General features: G+C 42.1%; 1 protein-coding gene across 1 annotated transcript in view; it reads right to left on the reverse strand.

The window, feature by feature from the left end:
• Nucleotides 1-18,665, reverse strand: part of STT3B (STT3 oligosaccharyltransferase complex catalytic subunit B) — a 74,115-nt gene that overhangs the window by 27,430 nt on the left and 28,020 nt on the right. The window contains exons 4-5 of the mRNA XM_073333369.1: nucleotides 17,651-17,716; nucleotides 15,806-15,905 (exon numbers count right to left, since the gene is read on the reverse strand). Coding sequence (XP_073189470.1) covers nucleotides 15,806-15,905; nucleotides 17,651-17,716 — 166 coding nt within the window. The remainder of the gene's footprint in view (nucleotides 1-15,805; nucleotides 15,906-17,650; nucleotides 17,717-18,665) is intronic.

An 18,665-nucleotide genomic window follows, 5' to 3' on the forward strand; every position in this document is an offset into this window, starting at 1 on the left:
GTCACTCTAACTTTACTTGGCATCAAAGAGATTTCCAAAACAGTTAGCCGCTTCAACCCAGACTTCAATTCTCTAGACGTTCCTGAAATAATTCTTGATTACAAACACTATCTGTTCAAAGGTGGCTTACAGTAAGCTGAAGCTTTCATGCAACTTTCAGGATAGACTTTAGCCTTCTTGTCATTTCTTCTCCTGGAAACTGGGGGGCAGCACACTTGCTATCACTTTTACAAATACTCTGGGCCACATTCTTTGCTACAGTCCCAATCCTGCGATGAGCTCCCCAAGGACGGATCCATAAACCCACTCAAAGCTCCACTGAGTTATAAGAGGTTCCATCCATGCAAAGCTCATAGCAGGATCAGGTCCTATATTTATTATTGGTATTTCTGTAGCTCCTAGGAACCCTGATAAGGAATTAGGGCCCCACTGTACAATGCACTGGACAGACAAGTAGCTAAAATAACCAGACGCATCAATCAAGATGACTTGCCACCTTTTTGTTTCTAGTGGCTTCCTTTCAGCATTTGTTTTTGAGCCCTTGGTCTGGCTACTATTTTATCATCTATGTCAAGGGAATATATCTTTGCTGTATAATACTCAATTTTCAAGGAACAGTTATAAATATTCGTAACACCATAAAAATGTTGTAACACTGCCATCCTGTGGAATAAAAGTAACTGACATGCATCAGTGCATGTCATATTTGTCTAATAAACTATCTCAATATAAAGCATCACTTTTAAGCCTCCTATATTATTGTTATGTTTTCTACATAATAATTTATTTTTCCCCTACTTTATTCACCTCCCCACTACCTCCCCGCAAAAGTTTGGGAAAGGCAGAAAGTGTGACCATCACAGTCAGATTCTCCCTTTCCCAGAAGTGCCTAAGAATTCTTGAAACAGAAAAAGAAAACCTGGTGCACTGTGCATGCTCTATTTTGATACTTCAATTCAAACTATTATTAAAATTCCTCCAAATCCCTTCATGCTTTGAGGATCCCATACCCAATTTTTAATCCCAACTGTATTCCACCTTTGAGATTCCACAATGAAGGCAACACATATTCCTGTTTAATCTGGAAGTGACAGTTACTTGCATGAAACTCTCCCCACTCTGAATTAAATACAGGCTTTTCCACATGGCTACCAGTTCCCTTCTGCCTGGGAGAGAAAAAAACAGCTAGGGTTCTAATTCAATGATGTTACTTTATTAGTAATCTATACCAAACTTTGTATACAAGAAAAAATTGTCAAAGCTCCGAAGTTAATAGATTTTAAGGGCAAAAGGGACCATCCTTTGATCATCTAGTCTAACATGCTGCATAACAGAGCTCACTGAATTCACTCCATAATGCCCTATTGGGTTTGTATATTCTTTGCAAGAACAACGAATCATGTACTCTCATCTAATGATTTTAAAAACTAATTGGGTCACCACAAAACGTCTATTATACAGAGAATAAGCAACTTTCACAAATCCAAGCTTTGACACAATTTTAGTTGCCGCGCAATGCACTAAATCATGAGAGAATAACCTCCTGAAAGTATGTCGGTGACTAAACCAACGCTGACTTCTGCAACCAAATCTATGCAGTTTTACACTATAAGTATTCATTTTGATTAGAGTATTCTAGACCCACAAAAATTAACAACTCAATCCTAGGGCAAAAAAAAAAATTAAAAACCCCAGACTGAAGTCAAAACACTGATATGTTTAATAATCCCCAGGTTGTTTGTTTTTTAAAATATGCTGCTCTTCAAATTATAAAATGCTAGTCTGGAGGACAAGAAATAGGTAATTTTAAATCAATCTCCCCTCGATTTAAGTCTTGAATAAGTGTGCTGGTTTACTAAATAAAACTGCAAAAAAAGTGTTCAGAACTTGAAAACGTAGAATTGCAGAGTGAAAATCACAAGTTAATAATGGGGGCAGCAAATTACAGACCCTAGAACTTGCATGAACATGTCCTATGTCTGCATCTGTAAATGCAAACATAGGACATGTTCCCTGGCAAACATATAAACATACAATGCAAAGTATTAAATAGTGTAGTAAATCGGAATCCTTTATGCAACAATTTATCAAAATATTTGAGATCACAATCAAGACTTTCTGCTTCTGGTCTGAAAAGGTTGCTTTCTTATTCAGACATTGGTACTGCATTGCAATTACAAGCAATTTGCTTGATCTTACCCAATACATCATTCAGATTCAAACAGAAGTCACTGACCCTTATGTCAAGATTAAAAAGGTATCAGTAGCTTGACCTCATGTGTTCAGGAGCAGTCAACGTGAGTTTAACACCCAGATTGCAAGTGGATCAGTAGATACACAGTTTACACTATTGAAGTCTTTAAACCATGATTTGAGCCAGAGGTTATGGGTCTTATTACAGGAGGGGGTGGGTGAGGTTCTGTGGCCTGCAATGTGCAAACGATCAGACTAGATGATCACAATGATCCCTTCTGGCCTTAAAGTTGATGAGTCACTGATACATTTGCCTACAAATCATAAAACATCCCCAATCCTAACAAAGAGTTCATGTTCTGGGAAAAAATCTGCCTGGTAAATTATTATGAATTATACTGCAAGGCAAATTATATTATGCCTCATTTAAAAAAATGGTTATTAACCTTCTGTAACTGTACTTCTTCTTCTTCAAGATGTGTTGCTCATGTCCGTTCCAATGTAGGTGTGTGCTTGCCCAGAGCAACGCCACCGGAAAGTTTTCCCTCAGTGGTATCTGTTGAGTCAGCTCTGGTGCCCCCTGGAGTCACACCCTCATAGTGCTGGTATATGGGGCCCTGCCACCCCCTCAGCTCCTTCTTGCCCGCTAACTCTGACAGAGGGGTAGGTCGGGGGACGGTTGGAATCGACATGAGCAACACATCTTGAAGAACAGTAGTTATGGAAGGTTAGTAACCAGTTTTTCTTCTTCAAGTGCTTGCCTACGTCCATTCCAATGTAGGTGGCTCCCAAGCAGTTGTGCAAGTGGAGGGTTCGAAATTCATTGGAATGCTGACTGTAACACCACTCAGCCGAAACCCACAGTGTCTAGCTTGCTGGGTTATGGCATAGTGGAAACTGAAAATGTGGACTGCCGACATCTACAGATGTCCCGAATAGGAACTTGTGCCATGAACGCTGCCACCGATGCTTGAGCTCTTAAGAGTGAGGTGTCAGCAGAGGAGCCGTGACCTTTGCTAGGTCATAGCATGTGCGGAGGCAGGCAGTGATCCACAATGAAATTCTCTGGGCTGAGACTGGACAGCCTTTCATTCGGTCTGCAATGGCTACAAAAAGCTGAGTGGATCTCTGAAAGCGTATAATCCTATTCTATGTAGAAAGCTAGTGCATTCAGTGAGTGGAGTCTCTGTTCCTCCATGTTAGCGTGTGGCTTTGGATAGAAGACGTGTAGGAAGATATCCTAGTTACTATGGAATTGTGATACCACCTTTGGCAGGAAGGCTGGGTGTGGCCGCAGCTGAACCTTGTCCTCAAAGACAACCGTGTAACAGTGGTTCTGAAGTAAGAGCTCGGCTCTCTGAGACCCTTCTGGCAGAAGTAATTGTGACCAGGAAGGCCACTTTCCAGGACAGGTAGAGAACATGTTGCCTGCAGTTCAAATGGGGGTCCTGTTAACCTTGCCAACACCAAGTTGAGGTCCCAGGGAGGGAGTGGCTGGCATACCTGGGGTGTATAACTGCTCCAAACCCTTAAGAAAATGACACAGACTGAGTTTGAAAAGACTGACCAGCCATTCATCTATAGGTGAAAGGCCAAGATTGCAGCTAGATGAAACCTAAATAGATGATACTGTTAGGTCTTGCTGTTTAAAGTGGAGTAGGTAATCTAGAATGAAAGGCAGTGTGTGCTGACTGAATAGCAGAAACTCCCTTTTGCACTGACCAGATCAAGAATCTCTTCCACTTTCCCAAGTACGTGGCTCTAGTAGCTGGTTTCCCTATTCCCTAAAAGCACCTCGGGAACAGGTCCAGAGCATGTCAGTTCTGCAAGGTTCAGACATGGAGTTTCCATGCTGCGAGATGAAGAGACTCGAGGTTCAGATGAAGTAGACAACCATTGTCCTGAGAGATCAGATCCAGAAACAGAGGCAGGTGGTGTTCACCGAGAGATCTAGGAGGATGGTGAACCAGTGCTGATGCAGCCAGGCCAGGGCCATCAGGATAAGATGCGTCCTGTCTCTTCTGACCTTCAGCAGGGCCCTGTGTATGAGAGGGATGGGAGGGAATGTGTAGAAGAGTTGGTCCATCCAAGAGAAGAGAAAGGCATCTGCAAGTGAGCCTGGGCTGTGGCCTAGGAAGGAGCAGAAGTGAAGACACTTCCTGTTATGCTTTGTCATGAACCGGTCTACCTGGAGAGTTCCCCACTTCTGGAAAACAGTACTAAGAATGTGTGGGCGAAGAGACCACTCGTGATGGTTGGAAAAGGATCTGCTGAGATGATCCACTAACTCATTCTGTGACCCCAGAAGGTAGAAGGCTTTGAAGTGGATCAAGTGGGTTATGCAGAATTCCCACAGGAGAGGAGCTTCCTGGCACAGGGGAGAGGAGCGTGCTCTGTCCTGCCTGTTTATGTAGAACATTGCTGTCATGTTGTCTGTAAGGACCAAAATGCAGTTGCCCTCCAAGTGGGGTTGGAATGCCTGGCAGGCTAGGCACCACTGCCCTCAGTTCCCTCACAATGATGTGTAACAAGAGCTCCTCCGGGGACCAGAGGCCCTGAGTCCTGAGGGGCCCAAAGTGAGCCCCCACCCCATTGCTGATGTGTCTGTAACTAGAGACATTGACGGCTGGGGCCTTGAGATGGGACTCTTACGCATACTGTCCATGGTACAGCCAAAGAAGGTGGCAATCACCGACGGGGGAACCGAGACCACTCAGTTCAGATGGTGTCAGCCCGGTACATATACCAACACCAGCCAAGACTGGAGAGATCTGAGCCATAGTCTCGCATGTTACTCCACATAGGTGCATGATGCCATATGCCCTAGGAGGAACTTTAGGCAGTTTCTTGCTGTTGTGATGACGTGATTCCTCAGGTTCTCTATGAGCACCTCTAGAGCGCTGAAGCAGTTTTCCATCAGAAAGTCTCTGGCCTGGGTCAAGCTGAGGACTGCCCCAAGGAATTCTATCTTTTGAACCAGGAAAAGGGTAGATTTCTACATGTTTATGAACAGCCCTGTTCATAGATCCTGGAAAGCTGACTGTATTAACTCCACATTTGCCTCCCCTGGGCCTTGAATCAAACTCTGATCAGTCAGTTGTTGAGGTAAGGGTAGACCTGAACCCCTTATCTCCTAAGGAAGACTGTGACGATTCCCATGCACTTCATGAATACTCGAGGGGCTGCTGGCAGACCAAATAGGAGCACAGTAAATTGGTAGTGCATGTTATTCACAACAAATCGTAGGAACCTTCTGTTTCCCTGTAAGATCACAATATGAAAATATATATCCTTCAGTCAAGGGTGGCATACCAGTCCCCCAGATCCAGAGCTGAGATTAAGGAGGCCAAGGAAACCATGTGGAACTTCAGTTTCCTCATCAATCCGTTGAGGTTTTGCAGGTCCAAGATTGGTCTGAGATCGCCATGAGCCTTTGGGATTAGGACGTAAAAGGAGCAGAACCCCTTACCCCTTCACTCTTGTGGAACCTCTTCCACTGATCCTGCCCTTCGGAGTGACTGCACCTCCTGGGCTAGAAGTTGCTCATGAGAAGGGTCTCTGAAGAGGGACGGGGAGGGTGGGAAGGAGGGGAACAACTGAACTGAAGGTGCATCCCACTTCTATCATGTGTAACACCCAGTGATCTGAGGTAACGTGAGCCCACGCCTGATAGAATTGGATAACCAGTCCACAAAAATAGGGGAAATCAGATACACACATTGTCCTTGTATGTCATCCCTGAGTGGCCCATCAAAAGGACTGCTTAGACCCCGCTGATTGTCTTGGGGTGGGTAGGAGGGGAGGGAGAGACAAACCAGGGCAGACGAGGACTGGGATGGAGGCCTCCTCTTATAGCCTCTACTGCTTCTCCTACAGTAGTCTTGTCTCTGCTGTGGTGGGTAGAAGCAGGCCATCATTTGGGGTTTATAGTGCTTACTGGTGGGAGCTGATATATACAATCCCAGGGATTTCAGGGTGCCTTTCGAGTCTTTCAGACTATGCAACTTTGAGTCGGTTTACTCTGAAAAGAGCACTCGCCTTTAAACGGAAGGTCCTACACTGTCTGCTGCACCTCATAGGGCAACTCCAAGGACTGAAGCCACGAGCTTCTTTTCATACTCACAGCCATAGTCATGGATCGGGCACAGTCTGTCACACCCAAAGCTGCCTGGAGGGACACTCTTGCCACTGATTTCTGCTCTACAACTAGGGCCGAGAACTCACCCCAGACTCCTGTGACAAAAGCTCCTTGAATTTTTCCATTGCGCTCCAGGAGTTGAAGTCATACTGGCTCAGGAGCTCTTGCTGATTTGCAATCCTGAGCTGGAGGCAATCAGTTGAGTACACCTTTCTGCCAAAAAGATCTAGTTTTTTGGTGTCTTTGGCCTTGGGAGTCAGCCCTTGCTGCTCCTGCTTATTTGCCACTGAAACAACCAGAGCCTGATGGGGCTGTGTGTGCGCAGGAATTTGTACTCATTGGGAGGGACAAAGTACTTTTCTTCATCCTCTTCGCAGTAGGTTACAGGGACACAGGGGTCTGCCATGAGGCTTTTATGGGGTCCACAATGGCATTGTTCAAAAGTAGAGCCACCCACAATGTCCCTGAAGCCACTAAAATGTCGACCAGGGTGTGGAAGGATTTGGAGATCTCCTCCTCCTGGATACTCAGGTGCTGGGCTTCCCTCCTGAGGAGCTCCTGGTGTGCCCTATAGTCATCCTGGGAAGGCACTATACTTTTTCCCACCACCACCTCATCAGGAGAGGAGGAAGAGGAAGCCTGTATCATCAGGGTGCCTTGTTCCTCGCCCTCTGCAACAGATGGGTCCCACGTGTAAAGGCCTGCGCGGATACAAATTTATATCTGTGGAATCGCAGGGCTCTCCCGGGAACCATTGTGGCGAAAGGAGCAACACATGGGGCCGCTGCTCCCAGGAGCCAGCGCCCCGCGCCTGCAGCTCCTCTGTCGCGGCTGTACTGCCTGCAGGCCCGCCCCCAGTGCTGCTCCCGTGCCTTCCACACAGCTGTCTGCGTTTCCTGTCTGGGGGCGTACGAGCCGCTTGAACACAAGAGCGTGACCAGGGACAGCTGCCAATGAGCCTGGGGCACACCCCAGTGGGTGGGACTGGGGAAGGTGGAGGAGCTGCCAGTGTGGGGCAATGGCTCATGGGAGTGGTGGCCCCACGTTTTGCTCCTTTTGCTGCTGCAGTTCCCGGGAGAGCCCTGTGGTTCCATGGATACCGATCTGTATCTGCATCCGCGCAGGGCTCTCCCCATGTGGCCGGGTTTTGCAGTTCGGTACTGGACTAGGCACTGAGGCCTGGTCCCTGCTCCAAGGGAGGTGGCGGGGAAGTTCTCTACCCCGATACAACGGAGTAGAACCTCCTGGACGGGGAACCCTGCACTGCTGAAAAGCCCAGGGATTCCAGAATGGCCACTGTAGTGGCATCTGCCATTGCACCGATAGCCAGGCTGTCAGTGGAATGCCTTGGCTCATCTCAGCTGTTGGGTATCACCGATCAGAGCAGTGTCTGCTCCCGAGAGAAGCATATGACTTCGCCTCAGAGTCCGACTCTGAGGAGTTGCTTTTCGGTGACCAATGTTGTGCCATCATGGCTGGCTTGCCTTTTGACAGCACCTGGGGTCTCAGTGCCTCAGGGGTCCACACCTTTGATAATGCTGCTGTCAGCTCTCGAAAGGTGAGGGATGGCAGTACTGAGAGTGATAGCAACTCCCTCACTACCTCAAATGCCCCCAGCATAGTTGACTGTGGCAGGGCTGTCAAACTCCGGTAGCAGAGTCCAAAGATGCCAGACTCAATGGCGCCCTTCCCAGGGCCAGAGTCAACAGTACTGTACACATCACTGGTATCTCTAAGTGGCCCAGCATGGGTCGCACTCTGTCAGCGTCTCTCAGAGTTGGGGAACACCCCATGTCAGTTTTTCTCTGCTTCTTTCTTGGCACCGGCAATGGAAAACAGTGCCGAGAGTCCCGTACCTAAGTAGTCTTCCCTGGTACCAGAGACGAGTGTTGGTGCTGGGAGTCCTGGGATGCAGAGGCCTTCCTCGGTGCCAGAGAAGCGGAATGGCACTGCATCTCCCTTAGAGATACCACAGCACTTCTTATTGAAGCCAAAGTACTTAGTGCCAAGTCAATGTGACTTGGCTCCAAAGGGGGATGAAGTGCTGCCTCCATAAGGAGAAACTTGAGTCTGGTGTCGCTGTCCTTCTCAGTTATGGGCCTGAAGTCCTTGCAAATCCTGCAACACTCCTGCACATTGGCTTCCCCCAGATACTTGAGGAAGCTGGAGTAAAGGTCACTAATCAGCACTGGTTTATGGCACAATGCACACAGCTTGAACCCCAGGGACCAAGGCATACCCCAGTGTTGGGGAAGGGCTAACCCTGCTAAGCGGTGTCCACAACCAACTAACTAAAACAAACTCTAGAAAAAGAACTATTTACAGATACTCAACAAAGTCTACTGAGAGAGACACTTGCAGAAAAATGCAAAGACAAGCAGCAGTTCCAGTGACAGTCATGAGTGATAAGAAGGAACTGAGGGGGCAGCAGAGTCATATATACCAGCGCTATGCGGGTGCAAAGCCAGGGGACACCAGAGCCGACCTGACCCGATGGATACCAATGAGGAAAAAAACTTTCCGGTGTCGGTGCTCGAAGAAGAATCTTTTTTTATCAGTGTATAGACATCGGTGTAAAAATCCATCACATGGATTTTCAATATTTTATGGTGGTGCTGCCAAAAAACTGACAAATACTTTACTGGTTAGAATGTTCATTTACTTACAAATCCAGGATTTAAAATACAGTAATTCAGACTGTTTTATTCTATAGGTCTTTTGGATTTTTTTTTTTATTTTTATTTTTTTAAAAACTATTACTGCAATGCAAAAAGTTGCAGATATTGCTTCAGCCCTTGCTATCTGTCTCAACCTATGAAATGAATTTTACATGCACCATGATAATGTTGTGAGAGTTAAAAAGTGACTTTTGCATTCCAATTAATTATTAGGCTTACAGACAGTCTCATTTGCAATCTAAGGCCATTCTTTATATATCCAAATTTGTATGGGCATTAGAAAACTGGTTTTCTTATCTATAATGGTATGTCAGAAAAATCCACTTCCCTTTCCAGCAACTTTCACAGATATGCCTGAATATTTTTGATATGTTAAAAATGTGCTATTAACTATACCAAAACCCTCCCATATACTGAAGTCATGATTTGATATCAGATACACATGAAGCATCTGTCTGTATGAAGCCTTTAACACACTGGGATCTTCAAGATATAATTTGTATATTAAAAGTGCAAGAATATAGTCAACTTTCCATCATGCTTATACCCCAAATATACATATAAACTCTATACCTCCCAATCTTCCTGTACATTAGGGTTACTTTGTGTCTCTAGGCAAATAAAGCAGTTTTAAAGGTCAGCAGCCCAAACTTTCAGAGGTTTTGTCCTTTTCCCTCCCCCATAGCCAATGGACACCCCTGGATGCCAAATGAGGTGTCATTGTTGCACCTATCAACCAGTAACCCTGAGTTTGGTTTAATTTGCATCAGTAAGCAACCTGGTACAGACACCACTCAGTATCAGAAAGGTATAAAGGTAGATTACGACTTCTCAGTCACTGCTCAGGTATTGCACCAGCATTTTCAACTGCTTAAAAACAATTACAGTTTTAAATACTGCAATTTTTGGCGTTTGACTTCTCTTCCACATGTTCTTTTTCTCTAGAATATTCAAAGGTAAACAAGTTGATAGGTAGAGGAAGTGATATGTAACTTATACTAAGTATAGATTTTCCTTGTTATATATGGCCAAAAAGTGGAAGGAGGAGGGAGAATCATATTGTTTTTCTATCAAGTGATGTGGCAATTACATTACTCTTATCTTCTTAAAAACTGGATAAAGGTAAGTACACAAGGACTAAGTACACAAGGAACTGTAACACTGGTTATTGTTGATAACTAAGGTTTCAGCACTTAAATGAATCTCTATCATTGTTTTAAAATACTGTAATTATGTAGAACCTCTATCCTTTTTCAAATGCCTTCTTCCAGAACAAGAGTTTGAGGCTTTCATGATGTCTTTGGGAAGACCTCAAAGGGTCTAAATTAAGAAATACATGTATCAACAAGGAAAGTAAGATACTTTTTTGGGTAGGTCTTTGGAACAAATTGCAATGAACTGAAATTAGTAGTTAGATTCTTAACTTTGGCCATATCTACATTATGGTGCCATAGCTATGCTGATGCAAAACTTTACCATAGATGCTCAATGCAAGGCATTTTCCTATTGCTGCAGTAACTTCCACTGCACCAAGATACAGCAGCTAGGTCGATGGAGGCGTTCTTCTGTCCATCTAGCCACATTTATACAGGGAGTTTAGACTGGCATAACTACAACCAGCCCCTGAGTGCTGTAGCTATGTCAACCCAAGCATTAAGTGTAGACCAGGCCTTTGTTTCACTCAGTGAAGTCTGGTTAATGCAGATACAGGCACTACCCAACTGGGTCTTTTTCCATCCTCCTGCCTCAGTATCTTTAGTGACCTCTCACTGCATAGAGCATGTCACACTCCTGTTAAAACATTTATATTTGTAATTTTTTTCATACAATTTCCTTTACAAAAGAGATGGGAAAGAAGAATTCTAGAAAAAAATAAATGTACTCATCAGAAGTACAAATTACAAATCTCATTTCCAGCATGAGCTGCTATGTACTCACATTTTTAATGGCGTCCACACTGTATTATACTTTATACATTCCTCAAGAAACTGTTTATTAAATTATTTTACTCATAAACACATGCATTTTTGGATCACAGCAGCATTGCCTGAGTTGAAAAGCAAAGGTATGACCAAATGAAAACTTCTAATTTTATAACGCAAACATTTCCAACGATGTATAGCAATTGACCACAAAACCAGCATATACATGGATCAAAGGATGCATACTATACTAATGCACTGTTTATCCTGATTAAAGTCCCATTAAAATCAAGTTGACAGGAAAAATTAGATATTACATAAAACCTGGGCAGAAAATTAATACTTTCTCTTATTACCTCACTTACCAGGAATTTAAAAAGTGAAATGAAGACTACACCACACACCAGTGACTTGATAACATTTAAAACTATGCTGCATAAAACCAACTACCCAGAAAGATCAGCTCTATTTTAGAACAGATGTTCTCTCATTCTGTTAATGGCAAGAGAGGTCTTGCTTACTGCTGCAAAGCCAAAGTCACCAGATGTGAAACAGGACTGAGTAAAAATGTGCAATAAGCTTTACTAAATTGAATATAATTTTACAAAAATACATATACTCTCTTCTATAATTATCTTCAGTTTACAAATTAATTATACTCTAGATCATGGTGAAGCGTGCAATAATAGATAGCTTTACAGCAGTTAGTCAAAGCGAGGTTCGCTATGTCCCAAGGTGGTTAAAAATTGATTTTTTTAAAACTGATTTTGTTTTTAGAATTTCAATTAAATGCATTTTTTTAAAAAATAAACCTATGTAACATTAAATTTGAAATTATAATAACCTATGTTAAAGCTTAATCTAATAAATCACTTAATTTAAATTAAAAATATTCAAGCAGAACATATATGCTGTTCAAGTTTTAAAAAGAGAAACCACTGAATTTGTAAAAGTCACTGGCTAAGCACCTGGAACCAATCTGTTGAAGTGCTAAACCAGCTTTTGATAGCAGTAGCCTCTTCTGCGGGTGCAGAGAGAATATTTTAATTTCCGTTTATTCAACTAGTGTTCAGTGATTAGTTCTTCATTCAAAGTTGAGAAACAGATTGGGAGCTGGAAAAAAAGCAGGAAAGCTGGTTTTCCTCTTCAAATCTGAGTAAAAATGTGGTTAGAGAGGAGATTTAACAGTTCAAAAATTGTGAAGGACATGTGAATAGTCAGAATGGATTCATCAAGGGCAAGTCATGCCTGACTAATCTAATTGCCTTCTATGATGAGATAACTGGCTCTGTGGATGAGGGGAAAGCAGTGGACATGTTATTCCTTGACTTTAGCAAAGCTTTTGACACGGTCTCCCACAGTATTCTTGCCAGCAAGTTAAAGAAGTATGGGCTAGATGAATGGACTATAAGGTGGAGAGAAAGCTGGCTAGATCATAGGGTAGTGATCAATGGCTCCATGTCTAGCTGGCAGCTGGTATCAAGCGGAGCGCCCCAAGGGTTGGTCCTGTGACTGGTTTTGTTCAATATCTTCATAAATGATCTGGAGGATGGCGTGGATTGCACCCTCAGCAAGTTTGCAGATAAAACTAAACTGGGAGGAGAGGTAGATACGTTGGAGGGTAGGGATAGGATACAGAGGGACTTAGACAAATTAGAGGATTGGGCCAAAAGAAATCTGATGAGGTTCAACAAGGACAAGTGCAGACTCCTGCACTTAGGATGGAAGAATCCCATGCACTGCTACAGACTAGGGACCAAATGGCTAGGCACCAGTTCTGCAGAAAAGGACCTAGGGGTTACAGTGGACGAGAAGCTGGATATGAGTCAACAGTGTGCCCTTGTTGCCAAGAAGGCCAATGGCATTTTGGGATGTATATGTAGGGGCATTGCCAGCAGATCGAGGGACATGATCATTCCCCTCTATTCGACATTGGTGAGGCCTTATCTGGAATATTGTGTCCAGTTTTGGGCCCCACACTACAAGAAGGATGCGGAAAAATTGGAAAACGTCCAGCGGAGGGCAACAAAAATGATTAAGGGACTGGAACACATGACTTATGAGGAGAGGTTGAGGGAACTGGGATTGTTTAGTCTGCGGAAAAGAAGACTGAGGGGGGATCTGATAGCTGCTTTCAACTACTTGAAAGGGGGTTCCAAAGAGGATGGATCTAGACTGTTCTCAGTGGTACCAGATGACAGAACAAGGAGTAATGGTCTCAAGTTGCAGTGGGGGAGGTTTAGGTTGGATATTAGGAAAAACTTTTTCACCAGGAGAGTGGTGAAGCACTGGAATGCGTTACTTATGGAGGTGGTGGAATCTCCTTCCTTTGAGGTTTTTAAGGTCAGGCTTGACAAAGCCCTGGCTGGGATGATTTAGTTGGGGCTTTGAGCAGGAGTTTGGACTAGATGACCTCCTGAGGTCCCTTCCAGTCCTGATATTCTATGATTCTATGCTGACCAGAAACAATGAGTTCAATTCACTACCAAATATTACTGTCTTTCTTTAATGAATTACCTATTTTTAAATGCAAAACATGATAAACTTAATTTTCTTCCCTTAAATAAACCTGCATTAAATGTGCCGGATACATAACTAATGAAAAACAATTTTAAAATGCTGTTTTTGTGCATTTTTAATTGACTTCCAAGTTTTATCCAAATGCCGCTTGACACAAACCAGGAGTAAAAAATGAATCTAGTAAATAAAAAAAGTGTGTCATTCTCCATTTTCCTAACGTAATAAAAATATGTAAAAATTAAGAATCTGAATAAATAGATGTTACGCTACATAACTTCTTAAATAAATATGTATAAACTGTTTCAGAGTAGCAGCCGTGTTAGTCTGTATCCACAAAAAGAAAAGGAGGACTTGTGGCACCTTAGAGACTAACAAATTTATTTGAGCATAAACCTTCGTGAGCTACAGCTCATTTCATCGGATGCATTCCTATAAACAGCGTATCCCCCTGGCTAGGAAAAAGTACCACCCAAATTATAGCAGCTAATAAGAATCAATTAATTATCTAAATCAAGGTTTTCTGCTTGGTAATTTAAATCTACTTTGATTTAAATGAATCCATCCTGCTATATCTATGAATACAACAGTGTAAAAAAATTCAAGATGCACAGGACATGTAATGATGTATTTTTTTATTCTTCACTGAAATTGTATTGATTTATTGATTTCTATTCTGGTAGCACAAAGTATGCCTGAAGAATTCCTGCCCCAAGGAGCATACAATTTTATAATCTTCTGGTTAAATTTTAAGCTTTTCTAGAGTTTTAATATTTATTGCTCAATGACAAACCATGAAAACACTTTCATCATGACCAACGTATATAAATTTGTTAACTCTGTCAGTGATTTACATAAAAAAATCATAAAAATGCCAAGCAGATCAATTAAATACTCTCTAAACACTATTTACACATGCTTGAAAGTGAGGAAAAGGGTCTCTTCTAAATCCAGTGCATTCTGAAGGATTCCTTTGGATTTGACGGACTCCAAACTAGGGGCAGTGGAATGGGGAAGAAGAGGGAAAAGAGGGCAGAGCTATAGCCCCCACAAAGAAAATACTGGAGGAATAGATCTATATTTCTGCACCCCCAGTGTTTTCCATCCCCAGAGAGCAGGACCCAGCTCTGGTCCAGCACATGAGTGGTGAGGGAGTGGGGGAGAAAAACACAAGAGCAGGACCTGGAAGAAGGGCTAGAGGAGCCACTGAGGACGGCGTATGAGATCAGGCTGGCTGCTGAGAAGCAGGTAGGACTCCCTGACCCAGATCAGTCCTGCCTTCCAGCCTCCCCAGGGGAAAGGACAGCATCTGTGTGGGGGAGGCATCAATGCACCAGCCACTTGGGGGGGAAGGGAGGGTAATGTGGAACACAGCAGTTAGTGAGCAAGGAAGTGCCATAGGAATGGCAGTAGGAACTACCAGGATATACCTTCTGAGTTTGGAGGGGGCTGTTTCCCCCAGTCACAGTAGCTCCCCTTGCTCTCCTTCCACCCACCCCATTCACTGGGAGCTTCTACCCTCAGCCCCACTCTAAACTGCTCTTTAGATTTGAAATTTGCTGGTAAACTAAAATTATCCTGAGTTTAATAAAAGAAAAAAATGGCTTCTATGTGAAGTTTGTATATTGGAGACAGCTTTTCCTATATTTTGTGATGCGTCCATTTCAGTTCCTTTTCCATTTTAGGTGCCCAATTTGAGCCACCCTAAGGGTCCTTATTTTCAGAGAGTAGAAGCTCAATACTTATTGAAGATTAGGTCCCTTTAAGGTGTGTTAAGTTGGGCAGCTAAAAATCATTGGTGACTTTTGAAAGTCTCGGCAATACACAACATTTTATTTGAACAGACACACTTGTATTGAATGCTGCTCTGTCTCCTGTTATGTGAGACAGCATATTATAGAAGGGTTTTTCTTTTTTTGCTGGATAGCTTCTATAAAGCTGCAATTAAATCATACAGAAAGTACAGACAAATGAAACTTGCGTATTAAAGAACTTTAAAAATATTAAACAACTCAGTGAAGATTCAGTGAATTTCCCCTTCCCACATGGAGTACTAAAGGGAACAAAAACTAGCTAGGAAATACACACTTGAGAGTTTTGAAACAATGTGAACTAAACACATAAAATCCTTATCTTTTTATTTTGTAAACAATAAGCTAATGGGTATAGAGCACATGACCAATATAAGACTTGATATGAAATTATTAAATTTCTGATTTAATGTAAAAGACCTAATTAAGATAAATTAATTTCACATTCCTGTATTTAATGCCTCCCAAATAGAACTGATTGTTCAGTAAAAATAGATTAGAAATCACTTCTCAAATAATTGACTTTTAGAGAGTCAGAACACTCACCTATGTAGACCCTCCTGCTGTATCTCTGCATCAACAGCAGCACAAACACATGCAATGGAATAAGGTTGATGATGAAAACATAACCACCCCATGCAGAGACCTATGGAAAATGAAACTGTAAATTAGATAATTTAAATATAACTTGAGAAAGAGCTGTAAACTATCAGATTCTATTTATGTACTACTTATTAACACAGTAGTATCTTTACATTCACAACAATTTTTCTTTATTCCAATACAGGCTTTATATGAGACTTGTTAGATGACAACTGGTGTGGGGTGGAGGGAGAACATGTGCATGACTGAAGATCATAACAGCTATAAAGGTGAAGGTTTGCGAATGCTGGCGGAAAAGCTCTCTCAACGAGCTTGTGCCTTTAAAATTTGCTGTCTAAGAAAAGACAGTTAAAAGCCCAGATATGGCCACTTAAAGAGCTTAAGATGTACCTCTTGCCTAGTCTTTCCCAACTAATCAAATCCTGGATTCCTAATGGAGTGGTAAAGACACAGGCAGCAGGAGAGCACGCCAGATTAAGACTGTCTCAATGCAAAACTTGGTATTTAAAAACACGGTCATCACTATGGAGAGGCATCCTAAGCTATAGTGATGGGTATCAAATAAATGCTAATAATAAATACAAATAATAATGAAGCTTGAGAGCAAGAATTAGAAGAGTTACTTTTTTAAAGACAATTCTGTGGGTCACATTAACAGTGAGTTAGTATTACATAAACTTTAATTGAGATAAATATCACCAAATAGTCAGTTTGCAAGTACATGCATAACTTTTCAGTCAACGCAGTAGCTATTCTGAGCTACAAACAGTCATTTTTAAAAGAATCTCCCATCAGAATATGTGGGTGTAGTAGAAAAGCTATATTATACTAGCATAACAAACCCAGGCCTAATTTGTACATGATTGTATAACAGAAATATGTAACACACCCTTACCTATGGTTTCACGACCACTCTACCATAATATGAAATATTATGAAGGCTTTAGAGGGCAATGCTATGTAAAATAAAAGGCTTACAGCCAGTATTTAGTTGTGTGTGTGGGGGGGGTGTTAAAGGGGTTTAGGCTGCACCCTATACTCCTGGGGGAATTCTGCACCACTGCAAAATGCAGAATTTTGCAGAAATTAACATTGTACACTAAATCAACAACTTATAGTTCAACTACAGCATTTCTTTTAGATAAACATGCAGTCTTAATTTAAAGACTTGAAGGGAAGGAAGATCACATCCCTTGGTAACCTGTGCTAGGCTAGTGGTTAATTATTCTCACTTAAAAATTTGTACCTTATTTCCAACTTTAATTTTTTCTAGCTTCAACTTCCAGCCATTAGATCCTGTTATACACTTATGTTTGCTACATCAATTAACCTTCTAATATACAGTTATCTTCTCCCAGTGTACAAGCTTCCAGGTAATGATCAAATCACCTCTTAAACTTCTCTTTGATAAACTAGATAGACTTATCCCCACTTTTACTGAAGCCATCCACTCAAGATCCACCAATTCACTCTGAATGAGATCATCTCTTCTACTGTCAGATCATCTCCACTCATTTTGAGCCCCCACCAACACCATCACCAAAGGAATCTGTCTGCTCCATTCCAAAATTCCTAGCATATTCATACAAGGGAAAATTTATTTCCCAGAGAACACAGCTCTTTAGAAAAGGTTCTGAGCAGAAAAGGAAACATCTGCCCTCTTCTTTGACTTAATTAGGCCAGCAGAAACAGCTGTCAGTTGGTTTAAAAAATACAAAACCAAAACTTGTTTCCATTCAACTGTATTGAACAGAAACAGCTTCGTTTATGTACAAATAAAAGGCTTACCATATAAAAGTAAGACAGACAGCAGCATATTGTCCAAAAGACTGATCCAGTTTTCACAGACTTCACCTAAAAAAAAAAAAAAAAAAATCAAGTATTCAAGAATTACAAGTTACAATATTAGACAAAGTCATCAAAAACAGTATTACAAAATTCTGTCACCCAAGCCAAAAATGTACCTTTTTATGAAAAGTATGGGCTAAAACAAAGACTCCCACGATCAGTTTATGTTTTAGGAACTTAAATGCCCACCTTCAAAATTCATGGATGTAGTTCGGAAAGACATCTTCCATAAAATAAAACAGTGCAATTCGGTTCACCTGCATAATCAACTATAATAGCCTATATCCAACTTTTCACTCAAATTGGTGCTAGGACATGACACACTAGTTCAGTGGTTCTCATCTTATTTACCATTGTGGGCCTGCATACACAGTTCTCTATGTGTTATATGGGCTGCATCCACACAATATATATACTACCTATATGGCCCTGAGGATGTCACATAGGCCTCAGCTGTGTGCTGACTGGGCTGCAAGCGGTCCACAGGCTGCAGGTTGACAACCACTGCACTAAATACTTTAACCTCTGAGGCAGAATAGTAGTTGCAGCATCTTTGTGCTACTTGAAGATTGGTTTAAACATGGATCATATGGCCACTCTTCTGGATGATGACCATCACAACTCTCAACACAGCTGCTCTGTCACTCCTTGTATCATATTACGAGGGTAAGTGCTGTTCTATTTTGAAAAATAACTTTGAAAACCCACTTAAGGCTAGTGGGAACATGCAGGTATCACTGAAGGTATAAGCTGAGGACAATGGGGTTCCACAGGTGTTCAGAGTATGATCTGACGTACAGATGATGTGCTAGATGTAAAGAACCCATTTTGACTGAGAGAGCCCATGACAATTTGTTGGGCTATCAAACAAAATATTTCTTAATACAATATAATATTTTGAATCTATGGTAACAACTACTGGTTGATTCTCTTTTAGGGGTTGGTGGGAAACCTC

The sequence above is a fragment of the Lepidochelys kempii genome, chromosome 2 (genome assembly GCF_965140285.1).
Source record: "Lepidochelys kempii isolate rLepKem1 chromosome 2, rLepKem1.hap1, whole genome shotgun sequence".
Taxonomy (NCBI): Eukaryota; Metazoa; Chordata; order Testudines; family Cheloniidae; genus Lepidochelys; species Lepidochelys kempii.